At 37.6% G+C, this 27,600-nt stretch overlaps 1 protein-coding gene across 2 annotated transcripts; it reads right to left on the bottom strand.

The window, feature by feature from the left end:
- Window positions 1–227: 227 nt before the first annotated feature.
- Window positions 228–27,600, bottom strand: LOC109208248 (rho GTPase-activating protein 7-like). Of its 2 annotated transcripts, XM_019371324.1 has the most exons (22): window positions 27,273–27,599; window positions 26,753–26,789; window positions 24,867–24,943; window positions 19,218–19,288; window positions 19,069–19,147; window positions 18,409–18,553; window positions 18,164–18,283; window positions 16,619–16,696; window positions 14,856–14,911; window positions 14,679–14,748; window positions 11,786–11,873; window positions 10,128–10,371; window positions 9,657–9,872; window positions 8,754–9,083; window positions 8,486–8,535; window positions 5,581–5,641; window positions 5,422–5,505; window positions 4,650–4,763; window positions 4,399–4,568; window positions 3,951–4,020; window positions 1,435–1,635; window positions 228–749 (listed from the first exon to the last, which is right to left on the bottom strand). In XM_019371324.1, exons 1-22 carry the CDS (start codon window positions 27,324–27,326, stop codon window positions 564–566), a joined length of 2,601 nt encoding a protein of 866 aa, XP_019226869.1. In that variant the 5' UTR covers window positions 27,327–27,599; the 3' UTR covers window positions 228–563. The 2 variants fall into 2 exon arrangements, with proteins under 2 accessions (XP_019226869.1, XP_019226870.1); XM_019371325.1 differs by lacking the exons at window positions 228–749; window positions 1,435–1,635; window positions 3,951–4,020 and having other exon boundaries at window positions 4,492–4,563; window positions 27,273–27,600.

Genomic DNA, 27,600 nt, shown 5'->3' with positions numbered 1-27,600 from the left:
TATGTCCTTATCCTCTTCTTTCTCTCCCCCTCCTTTAATCCCTAAAATCCAAAGTATAATAGTTATTGCTATTGTCAGAAGGAAAAAAAGTTCATGTATGAGTAATGAAAAAGGTTTCAGCTCCTTATTTATAAATACAAACTAAAGCAAATCTCTAAAGTAGAATAATTTACAGTCCATATTCTAGCCTATTAAAATAAAATTAACAAGAGCTTGTGACACAAATATTTGACCTTCAGTCCAAAATAACATGACATGCCTCAGAAAATTACAGTATCAAATATACATGATATTTTTTCCAACTGCAGCAAGGTCCCTTGTCAACCATACCACACATTAATAGATATTTATTACTTTACAGTATGAAGTTCAGAATTAATGAGATCAGTAACAAGACCAAGAGGTATCATCAATACAACCAAAATGAAAGGGAAAAGGCGAGAACGAAAATGATACCTCGCAAAAATAGTATTTGAGATAACTACAGACTATGATACAGAGGATATACAAATAGCGGGAGCTTTTGCAGCTTTCCCTTTGCAAACTTCAAACACAATCTTCATTCAATTCCATGGAGGAGATGAAGGTTTGTACATAGGTTGTTGATGAGATGTTGATCCATAGTTTAGGTCAAGGCTATGGAGTTGCTCCATCAATTGAGAGCGTCTTTCCTTGAAGAAGTCAAGACGTGTTGTTAATTCAACCAAAGTGGAAGATGCAGCCGAAGGGTGTCGTGTATAATCCATCACCTGCTAAATTTATGGTCAAAAACCAAAACAAAATGGCGCTAGACTTACAAATAGTCAATGTAGTGAGCTTGATCTAAGAGAAAGTGCTACTCCTCCCCCGTTTATATTTCTACTACCCTCGTATGGCTAAATCAAAAGGAAATAGTGGCTTAAAAATCTAGCTAAATTGGCACTTAAGGGTGTGGCCTAGTGATCAATAAAGTGGGTGCAAACCATGGCGAGACCAGGGTTCAAATCCCAAATCTCTGGAGAGATAAAAATATGCTATCTGGTTTTTTCCCCATCTGCCTAAGCCCTTGTGGGTAAAGTTACTCAGGTACCTATACTGGTAAGAGGAACAAGGTACCCAGTTGAATAGTCGAGGTGCGCACAAGCTAACTCGGACCAGGGGCGGATGCAGCATGAGTATACCAGGTTAATATGAACACAGTACTTTCGACGCGGAGTATAAACAAATAGTAGATATGAACCCATAACATTAATGGGTTCAAAGCCAAAACCTTAAAGGTTTAACCCATAGACCTTAAATTTTGGATCCGACCACCATTATAAATAAGATCTAGCTAAACTGTGATGTATTATCTCTACACCGGTGGGGTCATCCACTTATGAGTTAGAGCCCTTGCACACCCCCTTGTACCTGAATTTGGGTGAGAACAAAAAGATTGAAGTTTTCATTTGTTACCTCAGTGGCTTTTGAAGTCAAACGCAAGGGGGCAGAATCAACAGCACCGTATTCAACCAAAGACAAACTGGTTGATGCTTCACTACTCTTAGAATCACTTAAGCTTGTCTCTCGGAGTTGTTTCCGAGAAGGCTGCCTAGTACCAGGGGTCGATGTCATTACTTGTCCTTTAATATTCCTCAAATCTGAACCCAGCAATTCCTGCATTGTTTCAGAAGTTCACCATATAAAAGAATTCTATAAACTATAAATATAGAAAATCTACAGACGAATTTTCAACTCTCAACTTCACATCAGAATCTGGAATAGTTTGCATTAATTTCTCTTTTAAAAGTAAAAGGAAATCTCGCAACTCCCAGCATCGTTACCAGAAGTCCAGAACTTACATCATTCACAGTTAATTCTCATTTATGAGTAAAGAAATTTTGTCACGGTAAAAAAGTCACCAAGTTTTGTCCCTAGAGTTCAGTCTTACACAATTTGAATGTCAACTCCTTCAACCTTTTTAGATTTCTGCAAACACTAAATGAAACAAGAATTCGAATCTAAGACAATGTTTATAACATTTTTGATTGGGTGAACATGCCATCTAAGCTAAAAGCCTGATGATGATAGGCTATAATTGCATATTTTAGTCGCTTATTACACTCGAATTTACTGCACTTTAATTGAGTTTGCGCTTTAATCGCTAGTGTTTTGCACTAATTGTGTGTTTTATGCCTTGTAGGTGTGATTCCGAGCTATATAGATGTTATGGAATGAATTTAAGTGATTTTAAGCTTTGAAGTCTGAGTAAAAGCTCAAGGAATTAAGCCGGGATCGTGGTCGGGGGTCAAATTTGATAATTAAGTACGAACAAAGACTTGAGGAGGCATATTGCGCACTGTCTAGTAAAATAGACATAACTTTTTGCTCAGAACTCCATTTGGGCTCCACAATATATGGTTGGAAAGCTAACTCAAAGGGCTACAACTTTCATGTTTTACGTTTTTCCAAATTCCAAACGGAACAGGGTGAAAAACCGCGGTTTTGCCGCGACCGCGGCAGAACCGCGGTGGAAGGCATTTTCTGAAGAATCCGCGAGGGCGTTTGGCCGCGGTTCCACCGCGATCGCGGTAAAACCGCGGTGGGAAGCGTAAATTTCAGGGGCTAAAGTGTAAAACATGGGATTTTAAGTCCTAAACCCTATATAAAACAAAGGAGGCCGGCCTAGAACAAGAAGAGGACATATTTTGGACACAAATTAGACCTAAGGAGGCGGAGAGACACTACTTTAGGGTTAGACAACACCCTTGGAGGCAAGAACACATTGGGAGCAAGGCGGAGAATTCTTCTACAAGTTTTTCCTTCCTCTTCCTATTTTTCATTGTTGGTTATGACTTTTAGTAGTGTAGTTTTACATACTATTATGAATAGCTAATTTGTTATCTAGAGTTTTGATAGAACCTTTTGTAGGATAAATTCTTGTTATGTTTTTATATAATTGAGCCATAGCTTTTCTCTATTCGTTCAACTACGTTTATATTCTAGTTGATTGAAGAGCTCTCAATTAGCTGTCCCTATTTAGTATGCATAACTCGGGAGAGAGTGCATATTTAGGTAATTGTTGAACAACACCACTCCCAAAGTATATGAGGGATCAATAACACGAGGGTTTAAAGGCGGGATTAGGGATAACGAAGCCTTGGGTGCGATCTAAAGTGAGTTGTATTAAAAGCCAACTAGCGTATCTCGGGAGAGTGCGTCTAGTAAATTGTCGTAATTACTCGGGAGAGATTTACGGTAATAAGAGTGCTCATGATCGGTAGAGAATACTTAGGCGAAATTATAGAAGACATAGCAGGAAGGATTCCGACAATTGGGGAAATCATAACTCTAGACCTCCTTAATCTTTTCTCTAGCCCTCAATATCTTTAGTTGTTAATTTACTATTTTAATTTGTTAGTTAAGTAGTTAAACACAAGAATCTTAATATCTATAAGTTAGGAATTGTTCAAGCTTGTCTTCTTGGTGATAGTGAACAGCTGTAGCTAAACCTTAGTTCTCTGTGGGATTCGACTCCGGACTTGTAAACCGGATTATATTTGCAACGACCGCATTGTCCTTTTTATAAGGCATAGTTGGGCGTGATCACCTGAATACCAGAGAATATACCAGCTAATTGTTTTTTCAGCTTTTACAATCAGATAATTACCAGCATATATTCTTTCAGGTTCGATATGATAGATAGACGAGTGTTAATCTTGACATGAAATTCGCAAAGAAAAGACAGAAGTTGATCCAACTAATAATAGTAAATATATACAGCAACAATGGGAAAGATGAGTAGATACATCTACTACTTAGGAAATAGAAAGAACGCCAAATGGTAGGAACAAACACTTTTGATGAGTTGAAGAATGCAATTATCACGAAGATATAATTTGACAACGATGTGTGCAAGGCCAGAAAAGTTTATAGAAAATGCACAATAATCTATATGCTTATATAAACCCAAATATACAGGATAAAATCACCTCATTTCTTTGTCTTCTTTCATGATTACAGAAAGCAAGTGTCGTGTCAAAATTTTGCTGGTAATATTTCCTGCAGACGAAAATACACTTGGTAAATATAGGGAAAACTTTATCAAAGATATGTAAGTTCAAGAAACGGGAAGTCCATGCAATGCTCCATGTAGGATCACTTCTCTCATTCTGTTTGGAAAGGGAACACAGTGCATCTGTGTACTCTTAACATTATTGCAGTCCAAAAAAATAAACGAAAACATGTTGCACAAAAAAATAAAGATGGAACAGCCCATGATCAAAAATTGGAATTTCCTTCCAGTCAGTTATAAACAACAATAACATTCTCAATTATTGCAAATTTTTTATAACTTCCTTAATTGTTGCACGCACTAAGAAGCATTTGAAATTGAAATAAGGGCACTAGAAAGTACAAAAAAACTGAATTGACACTCACAGCTGAGAAGTATGATTTGGTTCATTTTGATAACGATCACAAGCATCAGCTAACGGGCCATAATGATGCTGCCGTTGCTGATTAAGTTGATTGTGCAACTCAGCAACCTTTTGCTTTAATCTAGCCACGTCTGCTTCAGCAAGAGCTATCTCTTCAAGCTCAGCCCTAGTCTTCATAAAAGTAAAATACCTTTTACAAATAGAGCAAATTGACGGGAAGGAAAATAATAGTTACCCAATCACCAATACAACCTTGGAATCCGTAGGACGAGAACCTGATAACTGTCCTGAAGACATGCTCAAACCAACTTCCAATGCAGCTCTTAGGTCTCTCTCAGCTTGTAACTGTTCTTGTAGTCTAGCCACCTTTGTAAATGTTACACGTGATCAAATATTTTCCATAAAAATAGTGAGCTTGTGAGTGCAAAAGCTTCAGCGTACAAAGTGCAGCACATATCATAAAAGAACACTAGGAATCATATTAGAGTAGCAAAACCTGCTATATTTCTTATTGTTACCAAAAGACAGTTTCTTGGATAAAGTAGAGAAGAAATGGATGACTGGTAAGAGCATTAGTCAACAGCAACCAATTCACCACAAAACAAGGGAAAAGGATTAAAAAAACATTTACAATATGTACTCCCTCAATCCCAATTTATGAGATACTTTCCGTTTTAGCCAGTCCCAAAAAGGACGACACCTTTCTATATTTAGTAACAACTTTAAAATGCCCCTTATACCCTTAACGAGATGAACAACCACACAAATATCTGTGGCTTATTTTAGACCACAAATTTCAAAAGTCTTCCTTTCTTGCTTAAACTTTGTGTACAGTCAAACACCTTCACATAAATTGGGACGGAGGGAGTATATACTAAGGAAATGAAGCAAAAGATTACTAAGAAGCATGCTTTGCAATTGAGTAGAGCAGATGCTAAATTATTAAAGAGAAACCAACAAAAGAAAAAAATAGCTAAAGTGGACAACACTTTATGGTCTTATCCGGGACTAATTACTCTCATACATCTTGTTCAAGGGCCAAGCGACGCTCGTGCAAAGCTTGCTTTCGTCTCTCCAGGCTTGCCTGCAGAATCGCGTTTCCTCTTGCCTAACACAGGTTAAATATCAATGGTCTAAGCAAAGAAGATCATGAATGTAAAACAAAATAAACTGAGATCTATACCTCCTTCGCGACCCTATGGCGCAAGTCATTTTTCGCTATCTCAAGTCTCTGTATAGCAAGCCTGTTGACATGTCATAAAAAGGCCCATCTTAGAGATGATTTTGAAGGATAATGGGATGAAACGAGGGTTAAACTAACTAATGTACTTTGCCCAAAACTTTCATTGATAGAGGCATCTCTAAAGTTTATAGCCCACAGACAAGCTTCGAAACAGGAAATTTAGTGTCGCTCCAGCTTACCTGGAGCATTGTATCTTTCAGTGCTGAATTAAAAAAAATGCAAAATATAAATTCAAAAGGATACAGGTAAAACATGTATATTTGGATGAAACGGCATTGGCCCAGTTACACACTAATGCAGCACTTCTCAAATGGCAAGATATAAAACAAGTAAAAGATGCATATTTGCACAAACATTTCGTCCAAAAAAAAGACAGTATAATCGCATACTGTAACCTACCTTCTCCCTCCCCACCTTTTTGTTCCATTAGATACTAGAGATCATAATTTTTTGATAAGCTACTAAATATCACAAAATAATCTTGGTGGTTCTATTATTCTATTATATACTTAGTCTGCTAAGTCTCTTGGATCGTCTTGTTATTTGTTGAACATGAGCTAACTAGTATAAGCTTTCAAAACCCTACCATGCAGCAGCAAAGGGGACGATCCCACATACCCTAACGTGTGTGCCTAACTTGTTTCATCATAAGAAAGTAAAACGAGTAAAAAGCTTCAAGAGCATAGCATGGCGTCCTGATGACATGATAGCAGATGTTCCTTCACTTACGTATCCAAGTTTCTCAAACTAAAAAATATGAGCTTTTAGGAGCTTCATGCAACTGCAAGTGTCATCCAATCAATTATTAGTGTAATAAAATTGTATTATGCAAACAAGCTGAGCATATCAGCACCCAAATCACACTCAAGTACCCGACAAGCTTAGATCTATGCTTTTTATCAGCACTCAAATCACACCCCCACCCCAATGGCAAAAGCATACGATTAGTGCTATCATTACCGTTTCAAGTTATCCCTTTAGAATATCAAGTGAAGTCACCTATTTTAATAGATTAATACTCTTATATAAGGAGCCCTTCTTCTAGTGTCAATAACCAAGTCTATAAGAAGTTATTTTCTACAATTTTCAAATGGTATCATAATTGATCTATGGTAAGCCCATTCCTAGCATATAGAAGTCTGCACCAAAATTGATGTGTAAATCCTTAAATTATAATATTATCCCACTGAGTTATGTAAGGGTTTCTAAAGGAGTAACGACCCAAAAAAATGGGTTTCTAAAGGGGTTTATAAAGGTCATGATTTACACCTATCCACTGTGCCTTAAAGCCTGTGTTAGATGTTAAGATTCTTTCTCATAGTACCAAAACCTCTGATCTTGGATTCTTGGTAGACATTCAATTAACCCACCCATGGTGGACGGCCTTACCACCTCCTCGACCAATATTTTGTCCTCTCTTTTTTCCCTCTCGGCGTCTGTTGCCACTTCTTGGTAACCTTTTGCTTCGCTCATCTATCTCTTAGGGACGGTGCCCCACTCTTCAGTCTCCTATAGCCAATGCCTGGCTCTTCTCTCTCCTGCGGGTAGTGCCACATTCCTCTTTCCGGTGGTAGGCACGGCTCCTCTTTTCCTTCGGCAGCTGGGCCCGCTTATTTTTTTCTCCTTGCAGCCATTGCTTCCCCTATCTTCTTTCAGTGGATAGTTTCGCTTCTCTTTTCTTTTGACGACTGGAACAGCCCATCTTTCTGACAATTGGTGCAACTAATCTTTCCCGTGGCCGGGATCGCTCCTCTCTTCGGCAACTGTTTCCGCTCCACTTTCTAGGGGCTGACTCAGCTCCTCTTTGTGGTAACCATTCTAGTGGTAAAGTCCATATTTTTTACCATCGTTTCAGCAACAGTTTGTTCGGCGGGATTTTGGTAGCAGCTTTCTGTGCTTTAAGAATAGGCAAACTCAAGTAGGTTTCCCCACTTTGAATTTGGTGGATTTGTTAGAGTATCAAGAGAATAATATAATTATAGATAGAATTGACTAGATTAAGTGCTAAAAGGACCGGTCTGAAAGTGAAAGCTCTGATTTTAGCACTAGCATGATTTGCTTCAACCGTATCATTAGCGTCAATGAGATCTTTCCATCATTTCTTAGGGATTTTATATATCACATCACTTCCAGATTATCCAAATGCTTACGCTAGATGGAATGCTCTTAGAAAAGGCTCTTAAATATCCGTAGTTGGGATTAGTCGTTTCTTCATGGTTGTAACAATCAATTTATAATTAAATATAATTGACGCACATGCAATCATAGCGTAAAGTTTAACTTGCATATTCTCAAGTTACTTAAAACCTGTTGCCTGCAGCTACTTCTGCATCTTCCCAAGGAGTAAAAGCACTTATTGTTCTTTCTTACAGCTGTATGCTAAGGATTGAATAGCTAACTGTTCACATTCAAAGGGATTATTTTGCATGGAATTTGGGGTAGAATATATTTTCTAGTCTCCACTTTCTCTTCTGGGTTTTCTGAACCCATTCTATCCAGTTTTAGCAAATTTAATATCTTCCCTTCACTACTTTTATTTGAAGGAAAAGGGACTGGTCTAAATTCAGCTAAACTTCTATTAAAGGTAATATCACTTGTTACAACTTGACCTCTACTGCTCCCGCAACACAAAAGCTTGTCTTTCTCTCAACTTTTCCAAAACACGAGATATACCATTTGTTGAAATTAAAATCATCTTGATAGAAAAAAAAACTAAAATCCACTTAGTTACCACAGAAGCATCATCCATTCATCGTCCTAATTCTTATCTCAATGGAGTCATATTTCAATTAATTAAAATAAGTTTCTCTAATACCAGGTGGGAGAAAAAGTGAAGAAGCCTTACTCTTCCTCCCCAGAGGAATCAATTGATTCTGTTGATGGAATACTTCTACCCTGTGCAAAAGTAACAATCAGAAAATCAGATTCCTTATTCAGCTATCATGCTAGATTGATCTAGTGTAGACTATTCTAGAGACGAGAAAATCTATGGGCTTTTCACATCAATCCCAGCTAGAGTAAAAACAGGACCTTGTACACGGAATTAATGCCTCGTCTATTGCACTAAAAACATCAGAGTATTCGTAGTTTCAAAAATAGATGCCGACACTCACATTGCTTCTCCCCCAAAATGTCGACCTTTTGACGTTCTGGTTTGAAGGTGTTAACTTGCTGCTCGGTTTCTCTATACATGAATCAGGTCCAGGGACACCAAGGGGTGGCCCCGGATCCATAGAGGAGAGTATCTCACCCATGGATCTCTGAGACTCGGCACCAGCTAATTCGCAAAGAGCATTCATCTCATTTCCACGTCTTTCCGGTTGTTCATTCAAAGGGACATTAGAACCCGCAAGCGACTGAGAGTCCACTGTTGGTCTCAATTTTACTCCTTGTAAACAACCGTCTCTTGGAGATCCAACATCTGAGTCATTCCCTCCAAACCCCTGCGTAGAAATATTAATGCACAGTTCAAATAAATACTCACAGAAGTTAAAATATTGAATTAACTTTCTCTGAATTTTTGAGAGGTTATTTGTGGAATAACTTTTCATGTTTACATGATTAAGGAGAAAAAATGGACAAATAACCGATACATTTTGTTCAGACGGGTGCCTTTTAAAATATATATTAAACACAACATGCCTTTGCTTTGCAGGAAGTTTAGAAGTCATCATCGATGACACTTAATCTACTAAGAAAATGTAGCCAAAACCTCACTTTAAGTTCCATAACTAGTGGTTGATTCCACGGCTCAAACTCGTGACCTATAGATCACACGGACACAATTTCACCATTGTTCTAGGCTCCCTTTCGTCATCAATACAAAGAAATAGAAAATGAAAGGGAAAGTAGCAAACCAGCTATCTGATTTACTCAAAAAATCCTTAATTTAGTTCAAACACAAGACACATTAGCCGTTGGGCCTCCAATTCTGTTTGTAAAATTGGCCCAAAATTATACCTGATAAAATATATTGGCCCACAACTATTTAAGTTCTTCATAACAAGAGAAAGAACCTTATAATCATAAAGATCACTGGCAGCAGAACCACTGCTTTCGCTCAATTTTCCACTCAATATTCGATCATCATCAGTATCTGGGTCGACCTCATTTTCAGCATCATGATAACCATTCTCCTTCATATCCAGATTTTCATCATCTGATGATTCTTCACTCCCACTATTTCCAACTTGAGAATCCGCAGAAATAGAGCACCTATGTAGATTATCATCCTGTAAGAAAACACAACGAAAAGCTAAGCACGTCCATCGATGTAAATTCTGCAGAGGACAATCTAGTACGACAGATATAGATTGTTGTAACTTGTAAGATTGCCCAAGCTAAAACCAACAGAGTAAATCAGGGGAAAAGAAGAAGAAAGAGAATCACACCTCAAAAGCAAATTTTAGATACCCAAGATATTAAAATATTGAATGATTTTCACTGTTTTTCTTTTCATGAATAGTTTTTATTTAAGAGCAACTTACATCGAAAATATTCTCGTACTCCTCAAGAAGGGTTGTAATGATAGCCTGAGCATTATTGGCTGCATTAGCAGCAGCAAGAAGCTGAGCAGAGTTATCACCATTGACATCAAAATCATCCTCCAACTCACATTCGCCAGCTAAAAGAGGCCTTAAAAGTAATGGCGCCATACAAGCAGCCACAGCAGATGGCATCATCCGATTCTCAGATGCATTTGAAGAAACTGTATGCATCATCTTCAGAATTCTACAGTAGCAACTTCACAAGTTAGGTTGGTAAAGTGAAAGGTATTTTAAATAACCAAAAAAAATATTTACATTAGCCTACAAAGTTCATCTTCCCTCAAATTAAGACAGAGGAACACTAAAACATGTCCAATCTACAGCGAACTACTAGAAAACTGAAAATTCAAAAGTTTCTTTCTCTCATAACTAATCTTCTTGTTCAAAAGTTTGCAAGATGGGTCAACAACAACATGGCAGTAAAAGGAAATGTCTAAAATTGGGCAGAATACCTTTGTGGGTTAAACCACCTCTCAATAGAGTAATTACAAATAGAGACACAGAGGGAAGTCTAGTATTAACCAGTGATGTGCATTAAATGGGTGAAACCATTTGGAGAAAGAAAGGGGAAAAGGCCAGGCAGGGTAGTGGTGCAAGGTTTGAAACTCGGTGGACAATGGGCCCATCCCTCTACCCTTCTCCACTTAAATACCAAGCTTTTGTCCGTGGCAGGGTTCGAATCGGTGATATGCATCTAACCCACACATTACAAGCTACGCTCTTAATACTAGACCAAAACCCCGGGGACTTCATGTTCTGGCAGCATAGATGATAAATTGAAGTTTCCTTAATTTGGCCTACTAGTTTGTACCATAAGTTGGACTCCAGAAAGAAGTTTAGTAAAATATTCAAAACTGCACCTTTTGATTCCTTACTTTCATTTGCTCATTAGAATTTAATTCCATCCAGTTCGCCTTTCTCCAATTAGGTTTCATATAATTAAAGTTTATTTCACAAAATTAGTACCCGGAATAGTGCAGCATTTGAATTTGATGCATCAACACACAAAACTATTGAACCAAAGAGAAGTGTGTGGGGGCCACCCATGCAAATTCACATATGAAGCAAATCAAGGGCCTGAAATATAGATATGTCTCTTTTCTATTGATCTTCTTGAACTTTTGGCAATGAATAAATTAATGTCTCAAAAAAGACTTAATGGACAAGCGAGAAAACCGTTCTCCAACAAACCTAATGATCTGAATCCAGATTAAATAATTATTATGCCTCGATAATAAGTTAATGGACAACAGCGGAAACAATTATCCAGCAAACCATACTGATATGTCCAGCAGATCATTTTTTAATTCCTGTAACATTTAGAGATCAGTAAGACTTCCACGGCAATTCATGGCAAAGGAGTGGCGAGATTAGCTATTCCACTCAGCACTACCACATTTTGTACAACTTTTCCACTAAACAGAGATTGTAAGCATCCAATTGCCAAACCAGATTCATTATCCATCATCAAGAACTTGCCATACCAAGAAAACTAGCAAAAAATACCACCACCATAAAAGATTGTAACAGAAACTGAAAACACAGGATCAAATTAAATATTACACAACCATATCAGCAAAATACAAAAAAGAGTTTACCTCTGTAATAAACGCCTATTTGGATCAGGAAATGTTTCGAGAATGGCAGAGCGCATAGCATTAACTCGAGCTTCACTTCGATCAATTTCTTTGGGCAAAAAATGAAACAACTAGAAGTAAGAAAACCAATATGTTTAAATTAACATCCTAAACTGGAAAATGCTAATTAAATACAAGTAGCACATGTAATCATAATGAGCAGAAATAGTTCCAGTGAGCAACAAATGGATCAACAGACAGTTTCACATCCAGAGACCTCATAAAATTTACTAAGAGACATGAATTCGCAATTTCCTCCAGAAGCTCCAATAGCCTATATGTCGATCTATACCCAGTTGATCCACCACCGCTGTTTTACTTAGTACATATTGGATAAGCGTACGTTTTGGGCGCTTCACATAAGGATACTACGGTTTGGAATCCAGTGATCGAAAGGGTTGAAAAAAGAAACGGTACTTGTCAAAAGGCGGAAAGGAAGTGCTTATTAAAAGCACATTATCGAGTATGCCCACCTATTACTTGTCCCTGTTGCAAGCTCCCATGAGCATCACAGAAAAACCGGAGCGGCTTCAAAGGAATTTTCTTTGGGATGCGACGGATGGAACTAGAAAGTTCATCTAGTGAATTGGCAGACAATCACTTCCCCAAAGAAGTGGGGTGGACTTGGAGTAAAAGATCTTAGGGTATTCAACAGAGCCTTGTTGGGGAAATGGCTGTGGAGATTCGGGGTAGAAGAGCATGCTCTATGGAGGGAGGTCATAGTAGAAAAGTACGATTCCACGGGAGGGGGTTGGAGGACCAAGGCAATCACAACACCTTTCGGGTGTGGCATGTGGAGGAGCATCATGAAGAATTGGGAATCTTTCAGTGGCAACATCACTTACAGGGTGGGAGATGGAAGGAGAATCAGCTTTTGGAATCATAGGTGGTGTGGAGAGGATACTCTGAGGGTCTCGTTCCCCCACGTCTTCAGAGTTTCAAACCAGAAGGAATTGATTGTCCAACAGATTCGCAAGGACCATGAAGGGGGTAGTATGGTACCTCTCATTTAGAAGGAACATGCAAGATTGGGAGATTGCGAAGCTTCAAGATTTATTGACACTGCTATATGGGCAAGAAAGGCCCCAGCCATCTTGTGATTCTTGGAGATGGGGTTTGCGTGGCGATGGTTTGTTCATCGTAAAGTCCTTTTACCAGAGTATGTTGGTGAGAGAGGAGGCCTCTTTTCCATACTCCTCGATCTGGATTACTAAGGCGCCCACGAAGGTGTGCTTTTTTGCATGGCTAGCGGCGAGGGGAGTAATTTTGACTGCTGAGAATCTGCGAAAGAGAGGAATTACACTTGTTAGTTGGTGCTATATGTGTAAAAGCTCGGGGGAAGAAGCTGATCATCTTTTGTTGCATTGCCCGGTGTCCTCGGCTGTGTGGAGGACGATCCTGAACCTTTTTGGTGTTCAATGGGTGATGCCAAGCACTGTAAAGGAAATGTTATATAGCTGGGCAGGTTTCCGTAGAAGAAGAAAGCAAAAGGCGTGGAAGTTCGCTCCGTTAGCTCTCATGTGGATAGTTTGGGGGGAGAGAAATAGGAGAGCTTTTGAGGGGATTGAGTCTCCTTTTTCACATCTTAAGAATAGTCTCTTATCTTTGATCGCTTTTTGGTGCACTCATATAGCCCCTACTTGTATAGAAGATTGGGCGTCTTTTGTAGAGAATCGTGTTTTGATGTAAATTCTCTACTTTTTGGTATACTTCCTGTATACGGGAGTTCTCTCCCTTTTGATTAATACAATTTACCTTATCAAAAAAAAAAAAAAAAACATATGGAGACACCTAAAATTAGGCTTTGTCCCAATTGAACACCTGCAGAATGCTCGTGTTCATTCTCCTCTACTAATGTCCTATGAGTATTTTCGACGCATAAATGTATGTTCGTACACACTTTCATCTCTTAATTACTCTATTTTCACTTGGAAAAACCAACTAATTGTGGTTCAATTTTTGGCAAACTATAGCCAGGAACATCAAGCCAAAGAGCACTCTACACAGTGCAACTCACGCTATCAACCATGTCAGCAGAAAGTGTCTGATTGGTACACTTTGGGCCTACTACACGTGTTCAATCGGAACAAGTCCTACTTGAGATGTCTAAATGAAAAATCGTGGCAACTTTAGGCGTCTCTATATGTATTCGGCCTTAAATTTTTGTATGCATATCGTATGCTTCTGACAATGTTGGTGATATCAAAGTTATGCTGATCAATGTATGTTCCAATGTCAAACCAAATTTTACAGTTGTTTACATAACAAATATTTGGGGCTTTCAGCAGTAAAATCCATCAATCAAAACGTTCAGTTTACTAATGAGGTCAACAGAAAGTTACGTCTGCAACAGGCATAGATTATAAAATACAAGAAGATGAGAATCATCTCTCGTTTTTCCTACATATCCATATAGATAGAAGCCGGCCATACTGGCATTTACATTCTGCAAAATTTCCAATTCATAGAAGCCTGCTTGAATATATGTAAGCTCATTATTCTACAAAAACAAACGTATATAATACTGCAAAACATACAGTCTAACTAAAGATCAGAGGGTAGAAACAAACAAAAACCGCAAATGTCCCTGAAATTTGATTAACCTTACGGTAGCCAAGACATTCCAGAAGTTTTGGACAAGCCCAAAAAGGATCCTAATTGAACTTTAAATTAAGGCACTTTATTCATCGGATCTACACAGTAGACAATAATAAAACAAAGCAGAAAAGAACTATGAGAAGTAGCATGAAGGGAGCTGTGATGGTCGTAAGAAATAACCGCAAAGTAACAAAACTTAAATATTCTCAGAAATAATCGTAAAAATCTCTTAACAAATGTTGTCAAGTTTTCTTACTGTAAGCTTCCAACAGAGCAGTACAACAGGAAGCAGGAACAGGAGATGAGGGCAGCTCCCGAAGCACATGCTGCATAAATGGTAGCTCCAATGTTAGTTGAAGAGAATTAAGGTATTCAGCAGTAGAATGAGAGGACACGGAGCATCAAACAAATAATAAACTCATCAGACCTATACCTTAACACAGTCACCAATTACATGAGCATCGTCTTCGGGGCCAAATTCAGTTTTGCCTTCGAAAAGTTTTCAATAGGTTAGCAATGCTTCAATGGAGAATATCTTATTCGGAAAAAAAAAATCAGGGCACATAATAAGCCACTACAAAAATCTTAGTTCATGTTCTCCGACATAATAGCAATTAGCTTGACCATATTTCTAGACACCAAAGACAAGATAGGATAAGAAAGAGAGAAAAGGATAGAAAAGTGAATCACACTTTAATGATGTGTGTTGCAAGTCAGCATAAATAGTATGCAAGTAACTATTTTGTTGCTAGTTATCAACCAAAGGAGAGCTGCTCGACAGATTTCTTTTTCCCTCTTCTCTAAATCTAGCTAAAAATTAAAATTACATTAACATTTAACCATGAGAGACCAGAAATGGACACGGCACAAACAGAAGTTTGTTTGTTGGTACCTTTCAAAACTTCAAACGATTCTACATCAGCCACTTCAGTGGAAAGTGTGGTCCTTTATTTCCTCTAAAGGATGTGAGATGAATTTAGCACCATTAACTTCATGATTAGAGTTTTTTCTAGATATATTCTAGCTAATAGTTTCGGTTGCTTCACTTGAAACCTTTACAATTTCTTTTCATTTTTTAGCGGAGGTGTCAATGCCTAATTGCACGCACCTCGACTAATGCATCACACTGGCGATATACCACATCACGAAGACGTACAGAGATGGAAAGAATTATACACTAATAATCTACCAAGAGTTCATACTTCTTTCCATTCTAGGCACCAACTATCTCCACTGTCAATCTCATGCTTCCTTCAAAATCCTCCTCCACCTACGGCCATTTCTCAGCAACGAACAAGAATTTCACCAACATGCAGCTATCTTGTTGAACATATTTATTATATTTTCTCATTTTCTTTTCGAATTTTCCCCCAGTTTGTTATCTTTGCCAATCTTGTATCTCCAGTATCTCAACCCAAAGGAACCTTGCCATGAATTAATTGCTTCCACATTCTAGTTGTTAACTTCATCTATTGATGCTACTCATACACTGTATTTCTTCAATTAACATTAGTGTGGGAGTAGTACACTTACTTTTGGATTATCTTGTTGGACCTAATAGTCGTGCGTGGCATGTTTATTTTCAAGCTTTTAGTAGAAATATGAGTCCCTGAGGCCTAGACACTCACTTATAACATCTAAAATTAACTTGTTTGAACATTCCTATTAATGGAATTTGAATTCTCTGTTACCAATTTTATCGGTTGGCCTTACTCAACTTGGAATACCCTATACCGGTCCATGGTCTATATGCATGTTTGACTTCTGAATAGCATTATGCATCAACTATACAAAGTGATGAATTTATGTTAAGTGAGTTGTCGAGCAAACTACAAATTTTCAATTTCTTTTACTGTAATAACACAATACAAAAGCCATCTGAACTCTACTCATTTAGGGCATTTCTTTCGTAGAAATACTATGACAAGGAAGGAATTTAAGCAGTGGCGGAGAAACATCACCAACATTTAGCTAATCCAGCGAATAGATCATAACAATCGTGAAAATACCGGAACAGTATGGAATTTATAGAATCAAGATGCATTGGGTACAACAGTCTGTCTATACATGCACAGCATAAATATACTTCAGTTCTTCAACATGAAAAAAAAAAGCATCGTGAAGATATAAAAGGTTTTTTCCAAAATATTTCATTACATAAGAAAGATGTCATCCATCCAACAAAAACAGATGTACCTCCTTCATATTCTTTTACTCTCCGCTCCACTTCCTCGACATCTGCAGACTGTCGTAATATACCTTCGACCTTGGTACCTGTGAGAGCAGATAAATTTAGCAGATTCAATTAAAACAGAATCTAACCATCTCTGCATTTATGCATTCTCGCTAAAGATGCTCACCATACTGCAAAGATACCATTACAATTTAAAGTTAGAAAATATATTACACATCATCCAACAAGGATGACCCAAAAAAAGCATATAGAACTATAAATAATAAAAGCAACAGATGACAGGAATTTCCTATTTCATATTCTTCCAACTCGATCTCCTATTTTTTTCAATTCTTGGAAGATATTTGGAGAACAAGAAAGGGGAGATTGAGTTGTTACGCCTACGAACCTTCTTGTTCTCCAAATGTCTTCCACTCATACCTATGTTAAGTGATCTCCAACTTCACGTTACCTTTTCCACCATCAACAACAACAACTACCCAGTAAAATCCCACAAAGTGCGGTCTGGGGAGGGTAATGTGTACGCAGACCTTACCCCTACCCCGATAGGGCAGAGAGGTTGTTTCCAATAGACCCTCGGCTCAGAAAGACGGAAATAAAAACAAGAAAAGACAACTCATTAGTAACTCCAGTAGAAACCGCAATAGTAACAGAAGCAAAACAACCAAAAGATGAACCTTTTCCACCATCCTTGGTAACAAAAGGGCAACCCAGTGCACTAAGCTCCCCCTATGCGGCGTCCGGGGAAGGGCCGGACCACAAGGTTCTATCCTTGGTAACGACCAAAAGATATTAAACATAGAGAAGACCAAGGTCCGGATATGTGAGTAAAGCTACGATGTGAATCAAGGTAGTCAAGGTCCTTGCTTCTTACATAGACAAGAACAACTCATAACAATTTGCCTCTTCTTCCTTAAATTATCCGCAAGTATGATCACATCCTTGACTGTTTACCATGTGAAATAAGCTACTCCTCTTTCCTTGGTCTTCAACAAAATTTTCCGGATCTTCCTTTGCTTTCTTACTAATAGCTCAATGGAAAATGATTTAACCGTGAATATCTTTACCCATGATCGTGCCAGGTGTACTCAATCAAGAATCATATTTTTGTCTAAGATTCTCTACGTTTCGTGTATCGCTTGTATACGAATTTACACCCATTTATATCAATATAATTGTTCCTTTAAAACAGAAAGAACAAAACAGAAAAGAAGACAAGGAAACTTCTTGACAGTAAGTTGTTCCTGCAGTAGATCAGTGACTATCCAATAAAAGAAGAAAAGGCAAAAGCTACAAGAACTTGGATGCCATTTGGCCTAGGTTACGTGGTGACATTCTTGTGTGACTTTTTTGGTTATTGTAGTTTCATTCAAGCACTACCATCTTTGTCTGAATTGGCTAGTTTTCTTCAACTGCTATTACTTTTCTGGTCTAGCTTCCTGATGAAAGTACAATAACCAAAACGGTCACACAATAACCTAGACCAAAGGGCTTCTTGATTTTATTCTTATACAACTCCATTCCAGGGGAGCAAATGGTGGGCTTACCATACTTCTCAAGAAATCTCAGTGCTTTCTCAAGAAAGGATGGGCCTCCGTCTATGTCTTCTAAGGCGAGTAGAATTGGTCTCCCAACAACTAAAGATTTAACAGGGCGCTTATCCTTCCCTGAATAAAAAGTAAACTGGTCAATGTTTATGCAGAAATAATAAAAATGGAAAAGATCGAGGTTCATCTGAACATTTGAAGATGAAAACAAAGTCTTGGCAGATAACAGTAAAGAGTGCACTAACATTGATGGAAAGACCCTTCAAAGGAATCACTGGTATCATTCCGGAAAATGCCATTGTGACCCATCACCAGAGCAGCACTTGGCGCTTGGACAAGAGCATGCTCAAGGGCAGTCTTCCACTCGTACAAATCCTCTGCTGTCTCTGCCTGCAGTAGAAAGCTTGAGGCTTAATAAAGAAAATTCCATTGATCTCTTTTTTTTCTTTTTCTTTTTTTTTTTAGGGGGGGGGGGTGGGGGGGGGTTTGTTGATGTACAGTTACTGTAAGCGGAATAATTCTACAATTAAAATGAGTTATTTGTCAAATATAAGATGATAGGATTGCCTAATCAAATACTTATTAAAAAGGAAAAGAGAATGCCTCATCGAAATAGTTTCAGAAAATTACAATCATTTAACACTATCACGCGCTGCTATGTCTAGCAAATTATACACGATGATTCTAGAGTTTAGAATACCCATAGACGCTTACAAAGGAACTCAAAATGTATAGAGAGATGTATTGAAAAAGACTTATTCTGCTAGCAACTGGTCAAGTGGGTCACTTCTGAGTTGCATCAGGTTTCTGAGTTTCTGAAACATTTTTGAATGTAGCACAGTGATAAAGACAGACACAAACACACACACACATAGGGGCAGGGGGGGGGGGGGGTAGAAAAGCACCTTAAGTGTAAAAGCTCGTCCATCACGTCCATCTGGAAACAGCACAGTCAATAGCTTTTTATCTTCTCTGACGACAACACTGAATAACAAGCAGTTGTTAGCACAAAGACAGAAAAAATTAGATGACTTGAATATGACGTGTGTATTACCTCCCTGAATTATTTAAGTCAATTCCTCCCAAAGTTAGATTCACTTCACCACCTCGCTGAGGAAGTGTGCTCTACATGAGGACATTAATTGTAAGCATATATGTACAAAAATTGAAACTTGACATCTTTAGGTAATTAGTAGAGACTTAATAATGAAGTGGACCAAAAAAAAGTAAATAATCACCAAAATTTGAGAATCTTGACAAGCTAAAAGTGAATATATCAACGGAGAAAAAAATCAAATGACATGTAAAGCCAAAAATATTGTATCTAGGCACATTTTTAGCACTCCATGTCTCTTAGAAATCCATTTGATAGATTGATGAAGGCAAATAGATGCTATGGCTTTAATACGTCAAGGTCACTGACATCCACAAGAGAGGAAAAACACATTAAAGTGGATCTGGAGTTTGGAATCGAAGCACTTTTATGCAGAGAAACGGGGAAAAACAAGGCGATCTCTGCCACGGGCTAAATGACGGATAGCCAGCTGAATCTAAGGGAAGGAAGACAAATAGAAGCAAATATTTACAAATAACTTGCATAGAACAAGTTCATTTTCAAAGCTCAACAGCAACAAAAAAGGATGCAGATAAACCCCAGCAACCAAATGAAAAAGCTAAAAAAAGTTCAGTTTTCTCAAAATCAGTTAGGATCTTGTACTTCTGCTCCTTATTTTTTGAACTACTCAATGGTCGTACGAGCTAGGAGTGCTCAATGAGCTAGGCATCATACTCCCTATGTCCCATTTTATGTGACACTTTTCATTTTACTCTGTCTCAAAAAGAATGACATCTTTCTCTATTTGGAAACTGATTAGTATTAGATTCCTAATTTATCCTTAATGACATGACTTGTTTGGACCGACTTGAGTTAAAGTTCATTCTCTTACTAGGAGAGAGAATAATTAGATTCCTAATTTATCCTTAATGAAATGATTTGTTTGGACCTACTTGATTTAAAGTTCATTCTCTTACTGGGAGAGAAAAAATGAAAAGACATGTGGAACTCTCACCACCACTCAGGAATATTTTGGTACGTTGCATATAGTTAGCTTAAGTGTCAAAAACCTTCCTTTATTTCTTATACTCATGTCCAATCAAACAAACACCTTCATGTAAAATGAAATGAAGGGAGTAATAACTTTTCTTGTTACTATGTTCTCAAGACTTTTGCCGTTGGATAAATCAAGATAAACTTATTAAATAACACACCAAGATAGTGTCAAAAACTAATTAAAATGTCATTGGATAACCACCATCATCTATCAAATCAACCAAGAGCTTGTTACATGCTAACATCTTCTCTTCACATCAAAGAATAAGCAAAAAAAAACATCTTGAAACACATTCATAGCCCCTCTAAGTACTATGTGATAATCCCAACAAGAAAAAGCGGACCTCTGAATTACCTTGTTCTCCTTGCCGGTCCTACGTAACTCGAACTAGTAATTGTCTCCAACATTATCCTAGGCTCTACCAAGACATCAAACAAAGAAAGTGTGAAATTTGGTAGTTGTGTAGTGAATTGGCAACGTAGTAAGACATGGTTTATGTCTTTTCCCCATTCCTTATAAAGGCTACCAATCCATCACTACCTTCCTCTTCTACCTTGACGCACTCTTTTCACACATCCCTCCTATCCCATCACCTCCCTGTAATAAGACTACCTCACAGTAGATTCTTTTGTAATGAAATAAGTGCTAAATATATGGTGCATGATAATTGTATTGCAAAAAAATTACAAGTGGATATGGCTTGTGCATTCAATCTCTACACCTATAAATAGCATCACTTGATCCATCCGAAATGCTTTCATTAGCTAATAATTACCAATAATCGTAGTGTCTTCTCTTTAGCCTAATCGTTACTCTTCTACACACAATCATATCCTCGACTATTAATTATCTCTGCTACCATTTTATTTTCTAGAATTGTTGGAAAAAGCAAGGGGTAAATGACAATATTACTATAAATACTATTTATAAGTGGATACATAAATTGGCTTGAGTCACGCTAGGCACTGTCCTAAAAAACCATTTTTGCAATATGAAATATTTTTCTAAGATTAAACAAGCCTACCTCTTATTGGGGGAAGAAAAATAGCAAAAATAAATAATAAACTAGCAAGTTTGGAAAATAAAATGGAGAGAAAGAATAATTAATATAATAAGAGATAATGATTATAGTAAGAAAGTAATAAATAGCTAATGGAGGACGTAATCATTAGCTAATGAGAAAGGTCTTGAAGAAGAACAATATGTTGATGATAATTCAAATGATCCTATTTATAGGTATAAAGGTTGCACCTCTTCATTACGAGTGTCCTCCACTTGCCCAATAAATCTAATGCATAGAGACACTTACTAATGTCTCTTAAGCCACTTGAGTATAACATTGTATGAATTGGGCCACTTAGCACCACATGCACAAGCCACGGCCACTTGTAAATCTTTTGAAATATAATTCATGAAACATATTTTTAACAAGAGGTAGGCTTGTTTAATCCTAGGAAATATTTTACATTGCTAAAATAGCTTTTTAGGATAGCGCCTAGCACAACTCAAGCGAATTCGTGTATTCGATTATAAACCATACTGTAGTAGCAATATCGATTATAAACAATATTGTAAAAGAAGTGGAAGTGAAGATTGGTACATAAGTCATCCGTAAAAGAGATAGTTTCAAGTATCTTGGGGCTATTATTCAAGATAATGGGGAGATTGAAGAGGATGTTACTCATCGTGAAGAGGATGTTACTCATTGTATTGGAGCAAGGTGGATGAGATGGAGGCTCGCCTCGGGGGTTTTGTGTGATAAGAATGTACCACCCGGACTTAAGGGCAAGTTCTATAGAGTGGTGGTTAGACCAGTTATGTTGTATGGGGCTGGGTGCTGGCCTGTTAAGAAGTCCCATGTCCAGAAGATGAAAGTAGCTGAAATAAGGATGTTGAGATGGATGTGTGGGTATACCAGGAAGGACAGGATTAGGAATGAAGTTGTTAGGGACAAGGTAGGAGTGGCATCGATGGAGGACAAGTTGCGGGAATCTAGGTTGAGATGATTCGGGCATGTGAAGAGGAGAGACATAGATGCACCGGTGGGAGGTGTGAGGGGTTGTCCATGGCGAGTCTGCGGCCGGGAAGGGGCAGGCCTAAGAAGTATTGGGGAGAGGTCATTAGGCAGGACATGTCATTGCTTCAGCTTACCGAGGATATGACCCAAGATAGGAAGGCGTGGAGGTCGAGGATTAAGGTTGTAGGTTGACAGTTAGTAGTGTGTTCCTCCTAGGCCTACCAGTAGTACTAAGACTGTTTTTGTATTATCTTAGTCATGGTTTTTTATTATTACATGTTGTGTTTTTTGTTGTTGTTGTTGATGTAGTGTCATTCACGCTCGTCACCTTAATACATTGTTGTCACCTTTGTTTACTACTTGGTTGTTTTATCTTATCTCTGTTGTTCCTTGAGCCGAGGGTCTATCGGAAACAACCTCTCTATCTTTATAAGGTAGGGGTAAGGTCTGCGTACACACTACCCTCCCCAGACCCCATTTAAGGGATTACACTGGGTTTGTTGTTGTAGTTGTCTTTCCAACCATAAGTAGATTTCATTAAAGGCATCAAAAAGATGCAAATGCAAAAAAGATATCGAGTGCAAAATAATCAAAAAAAGCCCGGTCCGATACAGAGAGATTTATGCAAAGGCTAGGGAACAAAGTCCAAAAAATTAATACCTCAATTCACGGTAGATTCTTTGATCTTCCTTCCTCCACGACGTTCTATCTCCATTCACCTCCTGAAAAAGTTCCTCACTCATGTATCCTACGGGGAGTTCCTCAATCTCCTCTCATTTCCAATCCTGTATAGCCCCCTTACAAATAACATCTCAGGAGATTCCTTGGTTTTCTTTCCTTAGTGGTCAAATTACAATGTATCCCCATTATTTATCACTCTACACCTAAATGATTGATTCACTATGATTTACCGGTCTTAAACACCTAATTTCCTCTATAGTTGCTTCTCACAAAAATTGAATGCTTCTGCCATTACCCATGTTGATACTAGTATTATGACAAACTATTTTTTCCCCTTATAGTATTCTTCCATAAACTAACTTCCAAGGGATTCATGCTCTTTGAGAACAATCCATCTATGTTAATCCATAATAATTAGTTATCTCCTTTCTTCGTAATACATTCTCCTCTTAGCAAATCTCCAAATTTTTCCCATATGGCAACATGCCGAATGTTGACTATTGTCAAATCCCAGCACTCATTCATTCATTGGGGTTGTTATTTTCTTCCGATCAACCAAATGAAACCACTTTCTACTTCTTTCCGTCCCACAAGAAGTACCTTATCATCCAACCAACCAGATGATACTTTTTATTCCCCTCTCTTTCACCCCACAAGTACCTCATCAATTTCCCTATTTGTTGCTGTTTGGCGTGCAGAATAGGAAGATATAATATGTTGGTAGTTTACATAAGATGGATTTCATAAAGTTATTTTCTCTGTCCAATCTCCCTTGGAGAGATAATGCATATTTCATCCACTCAACCTCTCTTACACCCTGTCAGATGATTCCATAATTTTTTTTTATAGCCAAAAAATGGCCGGACCCGTAGCCGTTCGAAATTTGATGGATAATGGGCCCACCTATCTACCCCTTTTTACTTAAATACCAAGCTTTTGCCAATTGCACAGTGTGAACCGTGCGAGCGCTTGATCCACACAACATGTGTTGCGCTCTTACCACCAGATCAAAGCCCTTGAGGCATAAATCTTTATCTTTAAACTTATCCCCCAACAAAAGTTCTAAGTAGGTTATTGGTAAAGTCGCCACCTTACAGCTATATAGTTACGAATTGAAAGGGCAATATCCCTTGATGCCTTTTGCAAGTATAATGATGACTCCTCAACTATCAGAAGCAAAATCTAGAAGAAACATTGAAGCAATGCAGTCGACATTTCCATCATTTCTCACAAGAGTTTCCTATCATGAGCCAAGTATCAAAAGTTTTTCTTTTCCAATTAAAAGAAGGAACCCCTTGATGCCTCTTGAGATAATTAATTTTTCAGCCATTACAAAGAGAAAAACAAAATAAAAAAGAGACATCTGGAAATCCTTGAACTAGTGCAATCCTACTTTACGTTATCTCATCTCCAGATTATTTTACTAACATTCTTGTTGTTACTCTTTTGAATTCCATAAAACAAATAAATACCCTACATAGTCTTGAACTTTTACGAAAAGACTCCATTTTTAGAAAGGTGATTGATGAAATAAATCAACTGTCACCGTTGATGTTGGAGACACAAAATGTTTATAGATATTTCTTTGATCAACTGCGCTGCAATCTCATGCTGATATTTTTTTAAAGATATATTTTACTGATGTAAATGGGGTGTCCCGTACAGAAGTACATAAAAGCAGATAACTCACACAAAAATATGATTCTCCACAAAATGGCATCCAACTGTCTATAATAATCAGAATCTCATAGGTAACAAATGGTCATAGACATGAACAGCATAGAACAAAAGTCACTCTAATTTCAACTGCATGTTTTGAACGGAGTAGTGAATAGTATGTTACATCTGCTGTTCCATCAAATAAAAGTCAGTATTGGGATAAAAAGATACTAACAGGATCATTCTTGAAGAAGACCAAAGATGTGCGTGTAAGGATGAACCAACGCTTTTTCCAAGACTTCCAACCTAGTCCTGCAAGAAGTTAAAATATTAGCTTTAACATTCTACACAATTCCAAAAAATTAGACAACTAGTTTCCCTTTGGGTTTTCTTTTGTTGGAATAGGAGTCCAAAGAATAAAAGGACATTCATACAGAAGAAAATGAATAAAAGCGCGAAAGAATGCTCTCAATCACTTGGTGGATCAGAATGTTGTAGAGCACGAGACATATATTTGCAGGTAAAACTAAAGAGATAACAAAATGACCAATCTATTACAGGCACAGAGGGGGAAATATTGGTCGAAGATTCAAAAACTTTGTAGCCATATGTTTTCAAACTTGAACCCTTCTACTCGTAGCCACATATTTTCAAATTTGAAAAATGAAGGATTCGCCTCCCAGTCCCCATTTTCAAGAAGTAAAGGCTTATGATCTAAGAATACAGGGAAGAGCAATCTGATTCACAGAATACAGAATACTGAGAAGAGCAATCTGATTCACAGACTTAAAACATTCATTTTGCTTAGAGAAGATAAGAAATCTATCTTTTCCGAATGCCTGGTAAGAGTTTTCTCCCCTTTCTCCCTTCCTTTACTCTTCCTCATCTTTTCATTGTCACTCCTCGCCACCCACCGTTTTTATTGAATGTCAATCAGCAAGTCACTAGTCTCTCCTCAAAACCTCCCTCAAACACGGCTACAAATTTCCTAAGCTCAAGTAATTTAATGCCTACCCACTATGTTATCTCCCTTACTGAGCATTTAAGTTGTAATTACTGTGATTATCATAAATCCCCTCTCTTTTCTCTTCCCTCCACTTAAGACAGAAATGTCTACGCCGGTGAGGACAGCAAATGTCACCTAACTATAGGATATCTTCATGTAGAGATAAAACTATTTCTCCCCACTAGTTCTAGAGTTGTCTCCCCCCCCCCCCCTCTTTTTTCCTTTCCTCTAGAGTCCAAAATCGAGTTTTGTAGCATGTTCTTGATCGGCATCTTAGTCTCTCAACTAATCAGCCTAGTCGGCCTTTGTTTTATGAGCTTTTTTACATTGGTTGTCTTCGAAAGAATAAGAGCTATCTCCCACTACTGTCTTCGGAGAGAATCTTGTTTTCGACTAATCAACTGAGTATTTTCATAATGTTTCTCCTTTGAGATAGTAATTCTTCAACATTAACTCCCATGGGTTTCGATGTATCTAGGGAAAAATATATTTTCTTTTCTACATTTTGGATTGAATAGTGTTCTCCTCATCCTTTTATTCAAAGAATTTGTAGTTCTGCCAATGAGTACAAATACTTAGTAGGGCAAGGACCACCAACTCATGATCTTCTCTTATGTCTGATTCTGTCAGTTAATTATTCAAATGTTATCATCTCACGACCAGTATCCTTCTCATTATCTGGTAACAAAAAATTGTTCTTTCAATATTGGATCCAAAAAGAAAAGAGATCGTGCAAACAGGAAAACCCGCCCTTCATTTAACCTAAAAGTACAATCTAGAATGTAAAAGAGCTTGACCATGTTTTAAGTGACTTCTGTTTTTTATAACCATGATGTCCGGGCCAACTTGGGCGCACCTCGACTAATTCCAATGGATACTTGCTACCTCTCACCAGTAACAGGTATCAGGTAACTCTATACACTAAAGCTTGGAGAGATGGAAAGAAATCATCTAGTCTTTTTGTCTCCGCTGGGGTTCGAACCAGAGACCCCATGGTTCTCAACCTAATTCATTGATCACTAGGCCGTACCCTTGGGTGCTTAAATGACTTGTGTATGATAGAATATGTCAAATAACACGAAGGTATCAAAGAAACTAGAAACAGCTTTACTGACCTTTGGAAGAGATGAATAGTGGCCCACTCTTGAAAACCTGCAGATTGTTACATAATTCAAAATCTCAAGGCCAAGAATATTACCATAAAGCATGATAAGAAGCATTTTGTAGCTACCATACCTTTTTAGGAGAAAATATGGCTAGAGATCATGAACTATAATGACTATCATTTACCGGAAATTTCTTTTCTTCCTTTTATCTAACTTCTTCTTTATGATTTCATTCAAAATACAATCTTTTGGATAAAATTAATATAACCCAATGAAAAAGAACAAAGTTTTTTCTCAATTTGAAATTTTAACTGTCATTTACCCAAATTTTCTTTTTCTAATTTTTCTTTTAGTTATAACCAACTGCAACTCCAATTAAAATAATCCAATTTTTTCCTGAGAAAGAATCACTTGACTATCATTGACTTCACTATGATCCCGCAATTCTTATTCCTTATTTCTAACTTCTTACATTTCCAAAAAAATAAACACAAATAAGTAAAAAAAAAAAAAAAAATAGAACTTTTACCGTATTTGAAGAACCAACTCTTGGACGCCCAAATGCAGCAACTGAAGCTGACATTTCCCTTCTAGGGTTCAATAAACGCAACCAAATAACCCCAACATTGCACACAAACCCAAAAAAAAAGGAGGAGAAAACTGTGGACTCAAGAAACTGAGTTGACTTAGATCAAGAAGATAAACAACAGTAACTGAAGAATCAGAAGAGATCTGAATAGGAAAAAATTTAGGGTTTTGTTATGAAAATGTGAAGAAAAAGGAAGCAATAACAGTGACTGAACATAATGGGAACAAAGAGAGGCTTATTGTTCCTCTGTATTGTTGTGTCTCGTCGC

This window comes from Nicotiana attenuata, unplaced genomic scaffold (genome assembly GCF_001879085.1).
Source record: "Nicotiana attenuata strain UT unplaced genomic scaffold, NIATTr2, whole genome shotgun sequence".
Taxonomy (NCBI): Eukaryota; Viridiplantae; Streptophyta; class Magnoliopsida; order Solanales; family Solanaceae; genus Nicotiana; species Nicotiana attenuata.
The sequence above is the reverse complement of the archived record's forward strand: the minus strand, read 5'-3'. Positions and strand labels throughout refer to the sequence as shown.

Coding starts and splice junctions, on each gene's coding strand:
- LOC109208248 (XM_019371324.1), bottom strand. CDS start 27,326: ATGTCAGCTTCAGTTGCTGCATTTGGGCGTCCAAGAGTTGGTTCTTCA. Junction 10,372..11,785: donor AATAGGCGTTTATTACAGAG/GTAAACTCTTTT, acceptor TTGCTACTGTAG/AATTCTGAAGATGATGCATA. Junction 5,642..8,485: donor GATTCCTCTGGGGAGGAAGA/GTAAGGCTTCTT, acceptor ACATGTCAACAG/GCTTGCTATACAGAGACTTG.